At 40.8% G+C, this 15,934-nt stretch overlaps 1 protein-coding gene across 3 annotated transcripts; it reads left to right on the top strand.

Moving 5' to 3' along the window:
- The first annotated feature begins 9,556 nt into the window (after positions 1-9,556).
- LOC135645947 (uncharacterized) lies at positions 9,557-14,114 on the top strand. 3 transcript variants are annotated; one of them, XM_065164888.1, is made up of 7 exons: positions 9,572-9,696; positions 9,784-9,816; positions 10,517-10,922; positions 11,010-11,328; positions 11,404-12,264; positions 12,371-12,517; positions 13,364-14,114. In XM_065164888.1, the coding sequence occupies exons 3-7, from the start codon at positions 10,866-10,868 to the stop codon at positions 13,861-13,863; spliced, it is 1,884 nt and encodes a 627-aa protein (XP_065020960.1). In that variant the 5' UTR covers positions 9,572-9,696; positions 9,784-9,816; positions 10,517-10,865; the 3' UTR covers positions 13,864-14,114. The 3 variants fall into 3 exon arrangements, with proteins under 3 accessions (XP_065020959.1, XP_065020960.1, XP_065020958.1); XM_065164886.1 differs by having other exon boundaries at positions 11,010-12,264; XM_065164887.1 differs by lacking the exon at positions 9,784-9,816 and having other exon boundaries at positions 9,557-9,696; positions 11,010-12,264.
- The last annotated feature ends 1,820 nt before the right edge of the window (positions 14,115-15,934 follow it).

Raw genomic sequence — 15,934 nt, 5'->3', positions numbered from 1 at the left:
GATGAAACCAATTGATAAGTATTTATGATTTACTCTGCATTTTTAGTGATGCAGGATGTTTCAATTAGGATGAGACAATTAAAGCAGAAAAGAATCATATTGGGCCGGAGGAAAACATGTCAAAAGATTGGACGTCGGGCCGAAGGATCGGTCGACGTGTCGACAGAAGGCTTCGGGCCATGGATTTGGGCATCGGGCTAAGAAGAGCAGATACTGCGTAAAGGATATTGGAGTTGCGAAGGTCAATTGGCTGATTAGGCAATAGGCCGAAAGAAAGAACGATACGCTGAAGAATCAGACGAAGCGTCGATGGACCAATGATATGTCGGATAACATGATTCATGCTTAGTAATAATTGTCTAGATCGAAGTGTGTTTTAAATATGCAGGATTAACTATGATAGCAAGGCATGAAGCAAAATGAAGTCCCGGAGTCAAGGACACGATTTCATTGGGAGTTCGAAAGTTCGTCGGAAGTCCAAACGTTCATCGGAAGTTCTGTAGGAACTAGCCGAGAAGTCCAGGAGCTTACTAGAAGAAGCTCATTGGAACTCACTGAGAAGATCGTCGTGAAGTCCAGGAGCTTGCCGGAAGTCCGTTGGAATATTGCCGGGAGATCGTCAGAAGTTCGCCGGAAGATCACTTGAAACTCACCGGAAGAAACCAAGACCTAGGGACTTGTTTAGCTTAAGTATGCCTTAGATTTCATAATTAGCACATAATTAGGATTGAATTTGGGCTAACCCAATTATAGACCAGTTGGGCTTATGTAAGGACTGTGTTGGGTCCAATAAAAGACCTAAATAGTGACCCAAGAGATGGCACTGTCATGGCATAGTCTTCGAGACTATGTCAGGCGATGGTACCGCTTGTCTAGGCAATGGTACCACCCCTAGCAGGGTGCCAAGTGGTGGTACCACTAGTTTGGGCAGTGGTATTGCCCAGTGGCCTAGTGCCATGTGGTGGTACTGCCCAGTCAGTATCAGTGTCAGACTGACACTAGTGGTGGAACCGCCCGAACCTAGGAAACCCAGGATGAGATGTTTTTAGGCTCCAAGTTTGAATCAACTTGAGGCTTATAAATACCCCTCTCATCTTTGGTTAAACTACACAAGCACAAGAGTTTTAAAGTGAGAAAACGCTGTAGAAATCACTTGAGAAATTCCTCCTCTAGCTTAAACTTAGAATTATATTTAGAAAGGAGTGTGTGTGCTTGTAAAGGTTGTCTCCTAAACTTGTGAAATAGAGAAGAGGGGTGTAAAAGGTGGTTGGTCTTTGCCTATTGAAGGAAGACCGATAGTGGATGCCGGTGGCCTCGACAAATGAGGAATCGGCAGAGTGGATGTAGGTCACGATAACCGAACCACTATAAAATTGGCGTATTCTCTGGTTTGTATTTCTATTGTTGTCATTTACTTTACTGCAAACCATTTTACTTGCTTATTGCCTTCAATACATTTATGAACATGTGTTTCAAGTTAAGTTTCTGAAATCGATTTTTATCGTGTGAGAGATTTTTTCGAAACCGACGTATTTTACCGCTGCACTAATTCACCCCCCCTAGTGCCGACTCGTTCCTAACAACTCTACCAAGCATACTATATCCTCAGGTCATCGATGATATCTCTTTGTCATAAGCAAGATAGCGAATCGCGATATAGGTGAGCCTCTAGTGACTCGACTAACTCAACCTACATCGGGAATTAATCCCTACCTATAACAATGGAAGGCCACGTGGGTCAATCTAATTGACTCACTTTTATTGACTTAATATTATCGAGATAGAGGATTTTTTATTTGTATGATGTGTCACACACATATAAATTTAATATATATTTACATCACATGCAAATATATATACATATATCTAGTAGGTGTACAAGCAATCACACAAGATGATCATGGACCACATCCTAATATGATCAAGCCCGAGCGAGTGGATCTAATCACTCACATCAAGATCTATGTGTGCAGCGACACATCTCCATGCCTTGTGATCATCCATCTCATCTGCGTCGAATCCGTCGGCATCTCAGCGCATCTTCATACGTCGCGATCGGCCGTCTCGGTCTCGTGGGCCCCGCTATCGTTCCACGCTTCCGCTGTGCCTCATGTAATTATAATATAATCATAGGCACGTAGGCTCAACAATGAATGAGAAATAAATTGGAGGCTCGTAGGCCTCAATAATAATAATCACGTCACATGTACACGCACATCACACGGTCCATGATCATCCGTTCACATCATACATCATATGTAGAACTACTAGATAATACAAATAATTAATTAAACTTTTTAATTAACTAATATTTTTAAATTGGGGACATGTAAGGAATTTTTTAAATTATGAGGGGCATTTTAGGTAATTTTGATAAAGAGGACAGAACTTAAAATTTCTAAAATTATGAGGGGCAAAACTATCCTTTTGCCTAAAAACCCTATTGCCCTGCCTTTACTGCGTTGCGACCATCGCCACCCTATTGATGGCGGCCACTATAATAGGCAGGGGCACTGCCTCTACCCACTTGCGGCATCGCCCCTGCGGGCACTGCCACCACTACAGGCGAGCGCACCTGCGAGCACCACTGCCCCTATGGTAGCCCTAGTTGGCAGGCGCCCCTACGGGCTATTCTACCCATGGGCGTAGCGCCTGTAGGCTTTGCCCCTTGCGGGGACAATGCCTGCACATATGAGCACCACTACTAGTGGCCAACTATAGGCAGGCCGCCGACAGCCAACCGCCTGCATGCAAACGGCGAAGGCTGCAAGCAGCCTTTGGCCACTTCTGCATGAGCAGCAATAATTGCTGCCCTTTCTCGCCTTTGGTGTCAACGATTTTGACATCAAAAACTTTTCTAAAACATAACATACGCAGTTTAAAGCCAATCTTTCATATGAATAACTTGGCTCTGATACCACTGTTGGAAAATCTAGGGACGACATCACATGCGTAGTGGAAGAACAAAAGACAAAAACCCTAAATTTCCATCAGAAAGGTGTTTGTTGTCTTGTGAAGATTGGTGTGTAAAAACTTACAAAACTGAAAAGCCACGTGTGGGATAGTTGTGTTACCTATGGAGATTGTATATCCATGAATCCTAACAGATCTATAGAAGAGGATGAATGAGATCAAACGTCCTCATCTTTAATAATGATCCACACTGTAGGGTTGTAATGATGCTCCTTAATTCGCTGCCCAAATCTCCACACCTGTTATCTAAGGAGGAGAAAGGGAGAGGAGAATAGGTGTCACCCAGAAGCCCCAACCCATGGACCTTTGGTTCCCTTCTATTTATAGAGGCCCCTAATTAACTTAACCCTAATAGATCCTACCCTATCGAGTACTAGATCTTCATCCAATTACCCAAGACTCTTAGATTAATGGGTCTCTACCCAATAATTTCTTATTAGCTCTTATTGGATCTCATCCATGAAATCCAATAATTCAAGGGCTTATTGGATATCCAATAAGATAGGGGCTCCGACGAATTTCTCATATTTGAATCTCTACTCACAGTAACACCTACTATATGTGTGTGACCATCTAGGCCCAATATCAAGCTGGTCATGAGTTATACCTATCGGGATGTTTTTTGGATCAATGAATTATTATCTTCATAATAATTCACTTGACTTATCGATTGCGGATGTACTTGGCCACTACGCCGTAGACCCCAAACGATACAAGAGAATCTAATCCTTTAGACCTATCTGTCCTCAATTATCATGTACCTAGAGTCTCTCATCCATCTAATATCCAAGAGACCATATACCAGGTATGGTGCTATCAAGCCTATACGATTTTTTCTCGAGTCTTGCTCTAATCAGATTCTCTTGGAGAACTCTTTCTCTCTCAATCTAAATAACCTTGGCCAAGGATTTGTCTAAGCAAGAACACACAAGATATTCCTCTCATGATACTGAGAGTGGATGATCCTCTATCGACACTTAATAGCCCTCGTAAGGTTGGCTGCCACTCTCAATTACCGGTTATACTATATTTGGAGCTTACAAACATATAAGTCTGGTATAAAAGAGTAGAGTACTCATATAGGACATCCTTGGTGTCTCAAGTCTAATGACGAAATCATTGTCTGATAATAAGGTATCATCAACCATCCAGCATACCATAAGTAGATCAATCAGTGAACTTATTCTCCAATGAGCACCTGCATTGTATATTTAGTGTCCCCACATAAGCAACTATAAGACCAACTGCCTTCATCATATAGATAGGTATACAACACACTAGTTTGTCTAGTTATCTCGATGTCCCTCTTGAGTAACCTATAACCAAGATTATTTAAGGTATATGTTTAAAGGTGAATTGGTCTCATTATCAATATCTCATCATGATCTGATTCCCATTGTACAAATCCATGGACATCATAGTATATATAAATAATAAGTAGTATAAAATGAGAGAATGTCATAATAATAATAAGAAAAAAGACTATATCTAGTCACACGTGTCATCACTCATATGATTGGCTTATAGGGCACCTATAACTAGCAGACCTAAGGCGATGGGGAAGAAGAGGAGCAAATAAGTAGAATGATGCACCCCACTGCTATTAGTCATAGGTGCCCTATAAGCCAATCACGTGAGTGATGGCACATGTGACATGACATGAACTCTTTTTGCTTATTATTTATTTGGTATTTTTCTCACTTTATATTGCTCATTGCATATATTGTGATGTCAATGGATTTATGTAATGGAAATCAGATCGTGATGAGATCACGACAATAAGATTGATTTGCCATTAAATACAAACCCTAAATAATCCCAATCATAGGTTACTCGAGAGGGACATCGAGATAACTAGATATATTAGTATGTTGTATGCCCATCCATATGATGGAGGTGATTGGTCTCATAGTTGCTCATGTGGGGATACTTGAGATACAATGCACATGCTCATTAGAGAATGAGTTCATTGATTGATCCGCTCACGGAATGCTAGATGGTTGATGATACCTCATTGTCAAACAACGATTTTATCATCCTAGTGGTGTATCTAGTCCTTAGACTTGAGACACCAAGGATGACCTGTATGAGTACTCCACTATTTGATACTAGACTTATAGGCTTGGAAGTTCTAGATCTAGCATAACCGGTCATGGGAGTGACAGCCAACCTTATGAGAGCTATTGAGTATCGATAGAGGATCATCCACTCTCGATATCATAAGAAAAATATCCTATGTTCTTGCTCAAGTAAATCCCTGGTCATGGTTAGTCAGATTGAGAGAGAAAGAGTTCTCCGAGAGAATCTAATTAAAGCGAGACTCGAGTAGAAACCGTATAGGCCTGATAGCACTATACCTAGTATATGATCTTTAGAATATTAAATGAATGATGGATTAAAGATATATGATAATTGAGGATAGATAAGTCAAATGGATTGGATTCTCCTATATCGTCTAGGGACTATGACATAATGGCCTAGTACATTTGTAATTGATGAGCCTAGTGAATTATTATGGAGATAATAATTTACTAAGCCAAAAGAAGTTCTAACAGGTATGAATCACGGCCAGCTCGATATTGGGCCTAGAGAGTCATACACATATGGTAGATGTTGCGACGAGTAGATGTTCGAATATGAATATAACGATAAGATCTATTAGGGTTAAGTTGATAGGGGGCCTCTATAAATAGGAGGGAACCAAAGGGCCATAAGCTAGACTCGTTTGGATGCCACCTCCTATACTCCTCTCTCCCTCTCCTCAACCAATAGCCCCCTATTTGGGCCATATGGATAGCAAGAAGGGTCGACCCCTTCTTGATCACATGGTGTATGTGGAAATGAGGATTGTGTAGTGATTTGAGAAGCATCTTCGTAGCCCCTACCGGGTGGATCACTACTAGAGAGGAGGACGCTTGACCTCCTTCATCCTCTCCTACAAATCTGTAGGATTTTAGAGATATACGATCTTCCTAGCTAATATAATCTTTCATATATGTAGTTTTTAATTTCATGGGATTTGCACATTAATCTTCGCACGACGACAAATACCCTTTTTGGGAAATTTCATGGGATTTGCACATTATTCTTCCGTTGCACATGTGATATCACCCCCAGATTTCCTCACGTGTTCGAGTTATGTGTCTTGGCCAACTAATTATCTAAGCATGTACCTCGGTCATATAGTGCCCAAGTCATGCAACTCAGTCAGATGGTGCCCGAGTCATGTATCTCGACTAGAAAGGGCTCGAACTATGCATCTCGGTTGGACAGAGCATGAGCCACATGCCTCGGCCAAGGAAAGCCCGAGTTGCATGCCTCAAAGCCTAAGTTATGCACCTTAGCCATAAAACGTGCTACGATAAACATTCCCTCGGGTCGCATAACCCAAAAAGAAGGCTCATTGTGGCAAGCAAAGGAGATGAAGGCGAGTTGCCCGACTCGAAGGGGATCTATGATGGAAGATCCTGTGCACCCAAAGGAATTGCGAATCGACCCAGACACTCAAAATACTCTCAACTTCACTTCATACTAATATAAGATTCAGATGGGTCAAAGTCAAGAATCCCTCTCGACTTTAGCCTATGTGTAGGAATTCAGCTTGGGAGAGCCTAGTGTGGAAGAATTTGACGACCCAACCGACAGCGCTTTGACCCGGCACTAACCCTCTCACCTCAAGAATCGATGTGGATGACCTTATATTCTCGGGATCAAATCGAGCCATACTGACTTCCCGGACATGACATGAAGTTGTGCAACATAACACAAAATAAAATGCAAGTTATAAGAGGTGGTTAATAAGGGACATCTGAAATCAATAGAGCATGATCGAAATCACATTCTAATTTGTTTTTGTTATAGTTTTGTGTTACTGACACATTTACTTTTAACAAACTAATAGAATATAGAAATATTATTGAATAATTTACTAAAAAAACTAGATTTTATGTGCTTTTAAACCACTTTTCAGAATTTAGTTGAGGTTGCCCCGAGACGACGAAAAATATAAGTATGTCCTTGTTCATTAAAAAATCTTATATGGTTTATAGGGTTTGAGTATAAATCTACTTAAATTTCACTCAGTTGAGTTGGACAAACCTTATGATATTATATTTGTAAATAAGATGTATTACATTCAATAGCATAATCAAGATTAAGATGAACTGCAGTATACATTTTTCTACGGTCGAGTTGAAAAAGTTCATTTACTAGTATAACAACATAAGTTTCTGCATTTCATCTCAAAATTTAAACCTGAAAAGAAAAATGATATAAATAATTGTAACATTGGTTCTTTTTTTTATTGAATTTATGAGTTTTGATAGTCCAATTTGACATATTTTAATCTTGATTTTGCAATAAGTGTAACATATTACATTTATGAATGCAACACCATAAAGTTTGATCTAATCATCTCAAACTTTAATGGCCAAGGAAGAAGATGACATAAATAGTAACTCTATAATTTTTTTTATTTTAGAGATTTTATAAAGTTCAATTTGATACATAATGAACTAGTTCGATGCATTTAAACTAATTGTTCAATGAACTAATTGAGGGGGGTTTTGGGGGCATATGATTAGATTGGGATATAAAATTATAAAAAGTGGGTCGTTCTAAGGTAAAAGCCCATGAAATCAGATTTTTTAGGGGTAAATCACCTAATAATATTGTAGTTCTGTTCTAAAGAAAATACAAAAATCATAATCATAATCAAAGCAAAAATATCTCAAACATTGGTGATTTCATCATCATCTATCTCAACAACATTCTCATTTATAGTCTACTAAGAAAAAAATATATTGCTCATGTGTAGGCGTTTGATCTTCCAACAACTCTATCAATTCTCCCATTGAGCATAACTTATTCGGCGAATGGATTGAGATCGTCAAATCCTTCTCCAAAACGGATCACTTAAAATGATAAAGACAAGTGTGTCCTTGTCTATTAAGAAATCTTATATAGCTTATAGTGTTTGAATATAAATTTTCATAAATTCGACCCAGTTGAATTGGACAAACTTTATAGTGTTATACTGCTAAATAAATTATGTTATACCCGGTTGCAAAATCAAGATTAATAACTGAGTTTAGCATGATTCATTTATGATACAAGTGTAACATAAGATTTGTGCAACTCACCGCAAATTTAATTTTGAATATGGAGGGAAAAATGATATAAATAATTACATAATTATTTTTATGTAATATATTGAATTTAGGGGTCATTACAGTCCAATTTGGCATATTTTAATCTTAATTTTGTAATGAGTCTAACATGTATCCCTTTAATAAATGTAGCACCATGAGGTTTGACCTAATCATCTCAAATTTTCACGCTAAAAATATTGATATAAATAGTTCTTCTATTATTTTAGAGATTTTTTTAAATTCAATTGGATGAATGATGAACCTGTTCGATTATAAGCTAATAATAAGGTGGACTAATTGAGGGTTTTTGTTGGGCATTTGATTATATTAACACGCCTATAGGTAAATTCTAAAAGCCCGTAAAATGACTTTTGCCGAGGGTTAAAATGCCTAATAGTATTGTAGTTTTGTTATCAGATCAAAAACAAAAGCATTAACATAAACAAAATCAAAATAGAAACATTCCCAAATAATAATAATAGTGTAGAAGGAGACATTCTCGTGTCGCGCCAATACCTTACCCTCAGGCCCCTTTTACTTTTCTTTTAACAGTGACACTTCCCTCGGGGTAATTACATATTACACGTTATAGTTATCTAGGATTAGCATTTAGGTCTCTATACTTTTAAAAAAATATTATGATCTCTACACTTCCGAAAGTAAAATATTTAACATCAATTCTCCTCACATTGTCAATTTCGTTATAAATAAAAAGGATAAAATAAAATTTTCATATAAGCTTTTCTCCCTACGAACGTTAGCAATGTTGGTGGGGCGCGAGGTTGACGGCGCCGATGGCATGTGAGGCCAATGCCCAAATCTCCTCTGAAATGCCATCCTCCTACGCCTCTAATTGTATTGTAGACGACAAACTAGCGACGGTGTCGGTGGCACGCGAGGCCGACACCCAAATCTCCTCTAAAACATCACCCTCATGCACCTTCGGCTATATTATGAATGGAAGACCAACGACAACATTGATGGCATGCGAGGGTGGTGTTCCATAGGAGATCCAAACACCAATCTCGTGCATTGTCGACATCGTTGCTAGTTTGTCATCTATAGCGTAATTGGAGGCATGCGATGTTGATATTCCAAAGAAGATCCGAGTGCCAACCTTGAATACCACTAATGCCACTGGTGGTCTATCATCTGTAGTCCAACTGAAGGGGCACGAGGGTGGCATTCTAGAGGAAATACGGGTGTCAACCTTACACACCATCGATGTCACCACTAGTCTACTCTCCGTTGGAGAGGAAAGTGAGGAAGTTTATATAAAATTATTTTTTTATTCCTTTCATTTCTAATGTAAAGAAAATTAATATTAAATATTTAACTTTAAGGATCCCATGCTAATCCATAAAGTATAAGGATCATCCTAAATAAGTACGAGAAGTAATATATAATTATCCCGCTTAGCCTCCTATTTCTACCGGCTTCCACCACGTTTCCCTCCCTCAAGCCTCCTCTCCACTTCTTTCTCGTGTGTTTCTCTCTCTCTCTCGCTGAGCTCTTCTGCGTCGTGCACACCGTAGAGGTTCGTCTCGTCCGCAGACAGCGGTGTCTGACACTGGTATTGGAACTAACGAGTTCTTGATTAGTTTCTCCATTGCTTAGGAGTACTCTTTCTGGATGAGTTCTAAGTTTGTGGGTGTTGCAGGAGAAGGCCAAAGGTCGGATTTTTGGGAGTTCGGTAATTGAAAATAAGTCCTTTTTCTTAATTTTGCTTTGTTTCTTTCCTACTTCATCACCCTCTCCATCTCTTACGAGTATTCTTCATGGATCTCTGCAAGTTCGTGGTTGTTGCGGAGAAGGTTAAAGTTCGGAATTTTGCGGAAGCTGGGAATAGAAAATTAGTTCTTTGTTTTAGTTTTTCATTGTTTCTATCCTTCTGGTTGGGATTCGTTCTTTCCTCGATATGTTTGTGACACGGTGCTCTCAATTTATGATGTTTGCTTCAGATTTAGGAGTCCAACAAGCGTTTGATGTGTTTCTTCTCTAGAGGAAGATGGAAGGGTTCGAAAGCTTGAACCAGAAAAGAACGGTTGCTTTCGGATCAAGCAACAGTTTCTGGATCAATTAGTACTATTACCTTTCTGGATCAAGCAAAACTCCTACTTTTAGAAACCCATGGACTTCTTCTCTGTTTGCTGGATTTTTTTTTAATCTTTATTCATGAATGAATCCGCTTGTTCTTCGCTTTTTCATCCTTCTGTTCTGAGGAAATAAAGGGAAAATTGAGTGCTGATTGTTCTTCCCTTCTAGTGATTTTGATGGAATCAAAAATTAAAAAAATGTCGTTTTTGTTAGATTTGTTTTCCTATTATATTATATGCCTTATGAATCATTGGGTTTGCTTTGAGATCTAACTTGTTTCTTCCATCAATCTACAGAACCCAACATCAAAGACGGAGTCCAAAGGGAATCCTGCCTACCAAGATCTTGTTCGATCACTCTGGCCGCCCCTGAAGTACCGTCTCCTCTCACCTTGAGAGAGGTGTGGGCTCGGGAGGACGCTGTCTTCCCTCCTCACTCCACTCTCCTCTTTGTTTGGCTTCTTTGTTGTATGGTAAAAGGATACCCGATCGACAACGGCTGACCGCTGAATCTATTGTAAGATACATCTACTAGGCATAGTTCTTTACTCCTTTGCTTACTAGGGTTTGTTAGCTGCACAATATTGTTTGGGAATCTACAAAGGAAGATCTTGTGTTGTTTGTGGATTTATTAACGCCCCAGAAGATGGCAAGGTTCAGTTGCTTCTCTAATCTTCTCATCGGAATGAAGAAGAAATCCGAAGTCAGTGTTGGATTTTTGTTGTCGTTCTTTTTTATGATTTATCTTGTTAGGAACTTAGGTACTGATTTTTAGAATTGTTACTCGTAGAAATCATCCAAAGCTGTTGATGCCAAAAGGGTGAATAGTACTGGAGATTTGCGAGTTAAACCAGAAGATCTCCTTCATCCTTCTCTCGAGATGGGAACCAAGGAGGCATCTTTTGGGGATTCAGTACCTTTAAAAGCTCAAGGAAAGAGCTCTTTGAGCAATTTGAAGGTTGATGGGAATGGGAACACTAATGAGATCTTGACAAGGACTACAGCAGCAGTTGAGGCAGCTTATGAGGGAGGTGATGAGCATGATGATGTTTTATCTATGAAAAGGGACTTCTCTGACTTCGATCTCCAGGCGTTAGCCATGGAGAAAGGTGAACTTGCATACCCTGGTTTTAATCAAGAATTCAACAATGATGTGATGGAGTACAAGTCAGACAAAATTGCAGGGATCACTCCCAATATGCTGGACCAAAGCGGGCATGTCAGCGATCCAGGGATGGGGAGGACGACAGCATTTTGGGGATCTCCCTCACTGAAGCGTTCATGCTCCAACATAGAGAGAAAGAGATCTGGTAAATTCCTTACATCGCCTACCAAGTCCTATTCATGCGAAGATCTTCAAAAGCTAGCAGAAAATGGTGGTGGAGAAGCACATGGCATTCTAGGCAGCCCATTATCTGTAATGACCTCCTGCAGTGCTGACAAGGTGATGTTAAAGAAGAGATCTTCAAGCCAGGTGCTTCCCTCAAGGAGTAGGAAGCTCTGGTGGAAGCTTTTCCTTTGGAGTCATAGGAATCTCCACAAGTCTTGGGTCTCAAAACCAGAGAGGACAGTCTCCACTGTTGATGCATCCAAGCAGAAAGGTGGCTATTGCTCAGATACGCTTGAACCAAGCTGTAAGATTGACATAAAAAACAAGAAGCCAATGGAAGAACCTGAGATCAGGAATGATTTGTGGCCTCAAAATCAATGGGTAGCATTTTGTGCAGAATCCTCGTCTCTAGATAGAGTTAATGCTTGGGTCCATAGTCTCGATGATAGCCCTTTCAACCCAATTGATGATGATGAAGTGGTCACTGGAGTTTATGTTAACATGGATTCTACTGAGGTGGGAGAACCTTCAGGCAAGAACCAGACTGGTATGAGCAGGCGCACCGTGGAGGAAATCGTGCAGGCCAACAAAATTGTTGAATCTCTCAATTCCTTATCTGCAGTGGCTCACATTTCCTGCATGGGTTTGAAAGTAATACCAGCTATTTCAGCCTTCAATAGCCTCCGAGTGATCAATTTATCAGGCAATTTCATAGGTATAAGATGGTATCTTAATTGCATTCATGAAGAAGGAAGTTAAGCATGTTTGTCTCTAAAACTCTTTCTATATGTCTGCATATGACTTGTTTGCTATTGCTGCAGTTCATATTTCTCCTGGATCATTACCTAAGAGCCTTCATATGCTTGACTTGTCAAGGAACAAGATTGCCACAATTGAAGGTCTCAGAGAATTGACGAAACTAAGGGTGCTTAATCTCAGTTATAACAGAATCTCACGAATTGGTCATGGTAAGGTCTTGACGACCTTGTCCTTCTACATGCTGAAAAGATTCTTATGTTCTTAAACTCTATAATGTTCTTGCCAATTCTGAGTTAACAGTATGCAACTATAAAAATCAAAATCATTGTGGATGATTCACTGCCAAAATAATTTTTGCAAATAGGATTTCTAAGAATTAAAATGGTAAGCTAGCTCTGGGCTCCAAGTGGATTTCTGGTTTGGTGGTCCCTTTAAAGAGCACTTGATTTTGGTTTCAATCCCATCCTCTGGTATGTTAATATGGTCTGTCAGCAACGTCTGTTACACAACCATTTGGTACTATGTGATCTGTATATTCCTTTTAGTGCAACTTTTCAGAATTAAGCATATGATCGAGGTATCTTAAACTAAGTTCATCCTACCAAACTGAATGTTAAAGCTCAAACAAATTAGATTGCCATGTCACTCATCTCTAAGTTTTGTGTTTTTTTCTCTGCTGATAATATAATCTTGGTTTATTTTGCTAAAGGCTTTGCTAGTACAAGAACTACATATATACACATGTAACAGCCTTCCAAATGATAGGTGTGTTGATGTCATGATAGCAACTTAACAAAATTGGCAAATGCAATTGTGGTTCTGTTAGCTATAAAGATCTAGTCGATTGAGCATCTTTTGAAGAAGCTACCTGTTTTCGTAGATCATCTGAAAAATCAATTCCGAGAATATTTCTGAATATTTAGTGGACTATCTGTTAAGCCTTTATCTCATGGTCAATGAATCATATTCATATTTCGGATCTGATTTTATAAAGAACTCCATTTGGACAACATTCTCTTGGATTATCTTTTGACGCAATGTTATTCTTGTTTCAGGACTGTCAAACTGCGTTCTAATTAAAGAACTTTACCTCACGGGCAACAAGATCAGTGATGTCGAGGGGCTACACAGGCTCTTGAAGCTTACTGTGCTTGACCTGAGCTTCAACAAGATATCCACAGCAAAAGCCTTAGGCCAGCTTGTCGCCAATTATGACTCTCTCTTGGCCCTTAACCTACTTGGCAACCCGATACAGACCAACATCGGGGATGACCAGCTCCGCAAGGCAGTCTGTAGCCTCCTCCCACAGCTTGCTTATCTCAACAAGCAACCGACTAAACCCCATAGGGAGGTGGTAACTGGCAACATAGCCAAGGCTGCACTTGGGGACAACGGCTGGCATTCTAGGAGGAGGTCAACAAGGCGTGTGATCCAGAGTATGAGCTCATCGGTCAAGGTAAGGGTTGGAGAGGGAAGTAGCCACAAGGGAAGCAGCCACAAGGATAGACAGGGATCAAAGAGCAGGCATCAACACTCGATTTCAACAAGAAAATAAATTCAGAACCTACAAGACTTGAGTTTGATAATCTGCATGCAACTCAACAAATAAGCTGTCTCTTAATCCAAGCTTTAGCAGAGATGATCTATGCATGGCTAAGGAGGAAGTATCACATTGCATTTAACTATGTTAATTATTGAAAATTAATGGTAAAAATGTTCTATCTAAATAGATATTGCTGCTTGTTAAAGACAGTTGCAATTGTTGGGATCAATGTGAGCATAATTCATGCAATTGTGCTGATAAAATAGGATTTGATTTATAACTCAATCTTGTTTAGTGATGGTGTCATGAGTAGAGTGGGCTCAGTTGGTTCACTATCGAAGGTGCAGGCTCATCTAGTTGCCTCTTCTTGGCTGACGTGGGAGACTTGGTGAGATGAGACTATGTAGGCTACCAGGTCAAAAGCTGTTCTGTTGGTGAGGACTTGATTCGAAATGGCTGGGTAGATGGATTGGGGTCTTCTTGGTTGCAAGGTTCCCCTCCGGGGGCTAGGTCGTTCGGGCAGTCGACGATCTTACACGATAGGCCGACGTTGGGGTTGCTCAACATGGCTCTTCTGATGCTTAAGTTAGTAAAGGGGGAGAAGACAGTAGTGTAAGCTGTATGACTGAATTAGTGTGTAGAGTACCCCCCTCAGCATAAGTTGATGAGTTCCTTTTTATACATGATCCTTAGGCCTTCTTACTGGCTAGCTTGAGATAAGATCAGGCTAACCACCTGATCATTCTGGTATCTAATCTTGATAAGGGCGGTTAATGCTAGTCATTGATGCAGGGCGCATCGAGACGCACTACGATGCCATTTGGGGGTTGGTGACTTGGAGCCCTTTTTAGGTGTTAGCCTTTGTGGTAGATGAATTGGCATGGGGCAAAATTATCCCTATCATTTGCCCCCTTGGAAGGGCATCCTTCGAGGCCTTTCTTTGGAGGGCACACTTGCATGCGTTTTTGTTGGGTATGTGTTATGATGGAAGTATGTTGGCTGGGGTGTTAGGAGCACATCAATTCGGCTGCGTTTTTGTTGGGTATGTGTTATGATGGAAGTATGTTGGCTGGGGTGTCAGGAGCACATCAATTCGGTTGAGGTATAGTCCTGGGGTCTTCGGCCTCGGTGCATCCCTTGGGTCTTTTTGTTGAGGTGCATAGCTAGAGTGCATAGGCTCAGCCTAGGTGTAGCCCTCACGGTTTCTCATTGAGGTGCACGGCTAGGGAGCGCATATGCTCGATTTAGGTGCAACCATCGGGGCTTCTCGCTAAGGTGCATGGCTAGGGAGCACGTAGGCTCACCTAGGTGCAGCCCTCGAGGCTTCACACCAAGGTGCATGGCTTGGGAGCAAGTCCTTTTTAACTCTTACTCATCCGAGATGCCACCCTCGGGTCTTCATGCCAAGATGCATGACTAGGGAGCGCATAGGCTCAGCCTAAATGCAGCCCTCGAGGCTTTTCGCCAAGGTGCATAGCTAGGGAGCACGTTGGCCTAAGTGTAGCTCTTGGGGCTTCACACCGAGGTACATGGCTCGGGAGCGAGTCCTTTTTAACTCTTACTCATTTGAGGTGCCACCCTCGAGTTTTTATGCCAAGATGCATGGCTAGGGAGTATGTAGGCTCAGCCTCTCGGGGCTTCATGCCTAGGTGCATGGCTAGGGGCCACATAGGCTCAACTTAGATGCGGCCCTCAGGGAGCTGAACTTGGCTACACTGAGGCAAAGGACTAGGCTCATCTGGGGTCAAACTCAACCGCATTGAAACGGGTGTCCAGACCCATCCGGAGGTTCGGCTCAACTGCATTAAGGTGGGAGATTAGATCCGCCTGGGTTTGGATTCGTTCGCGTTGAAGGTGGTTTTTGCTGTTGTGAGGCATTCCGCTCAGGATATGATGTGCCACCTTATCCTGACCACTTACGCCCCTTTGGTGGAATCCTCTTCTGTGGGCTTGATCCGCTTAGGAATCCAAGCGCTCCTTTGTAACTTCTGGTGCTTCTATAGTTATGTTGGGGCAGGCGATATGATCTTCGCCATTATTGCTCGTGTGGTCCCTAGGCATACCATTACATCATATCAATGCC

The sequence above is a fragment of the Musa acuminata genome, chromosome BXJ3-8 (genome assembly GCF_036884655.1).
Source record: "Musa acuminata AAA Group cultivar baxijiao chromosome BXJ3-8, Cavendish_Baxijiao_AAA, whole genome shotgun sequence".
Taxonomy (NCBI): Eukaryota; Viridiplantae; Streptophyta; class Magnoliopsida; order Zingiberales; family Musaceae; genus Musa; species Musa acuminata.
This window is presented reverse-complemented; position numbering and strand designations above follow the sequence as displayed.

What these genes read in the sequence shown, in the direction of transcription:
- LOC135645947 (XM_065164887.1), top strand. Translation starts at nt 10,866, where the DNA reads ATGGCAAGGTTCAGTTGCTTCTCTAATCTTCTCATCGGAATGAAGAAG. An exon ending in TTTATCAGGCAATTTCATAG is followed by an intron (nt 12,265 to 12,370) that starts GTATAAGATGGT and finishes CTATTGCTGCAG; the next exon opens with TTCATATTTCTCCTGGATCA. An exon ending in AATCTCACGAATTGGTCATG is followed by an intron (nt 12,518 to 13,363) that starts GTAAGGTCTTGA and finishes TTCTTGTTTCAG; the next exon opens with GACTGTCAAACTGCGTTCTA.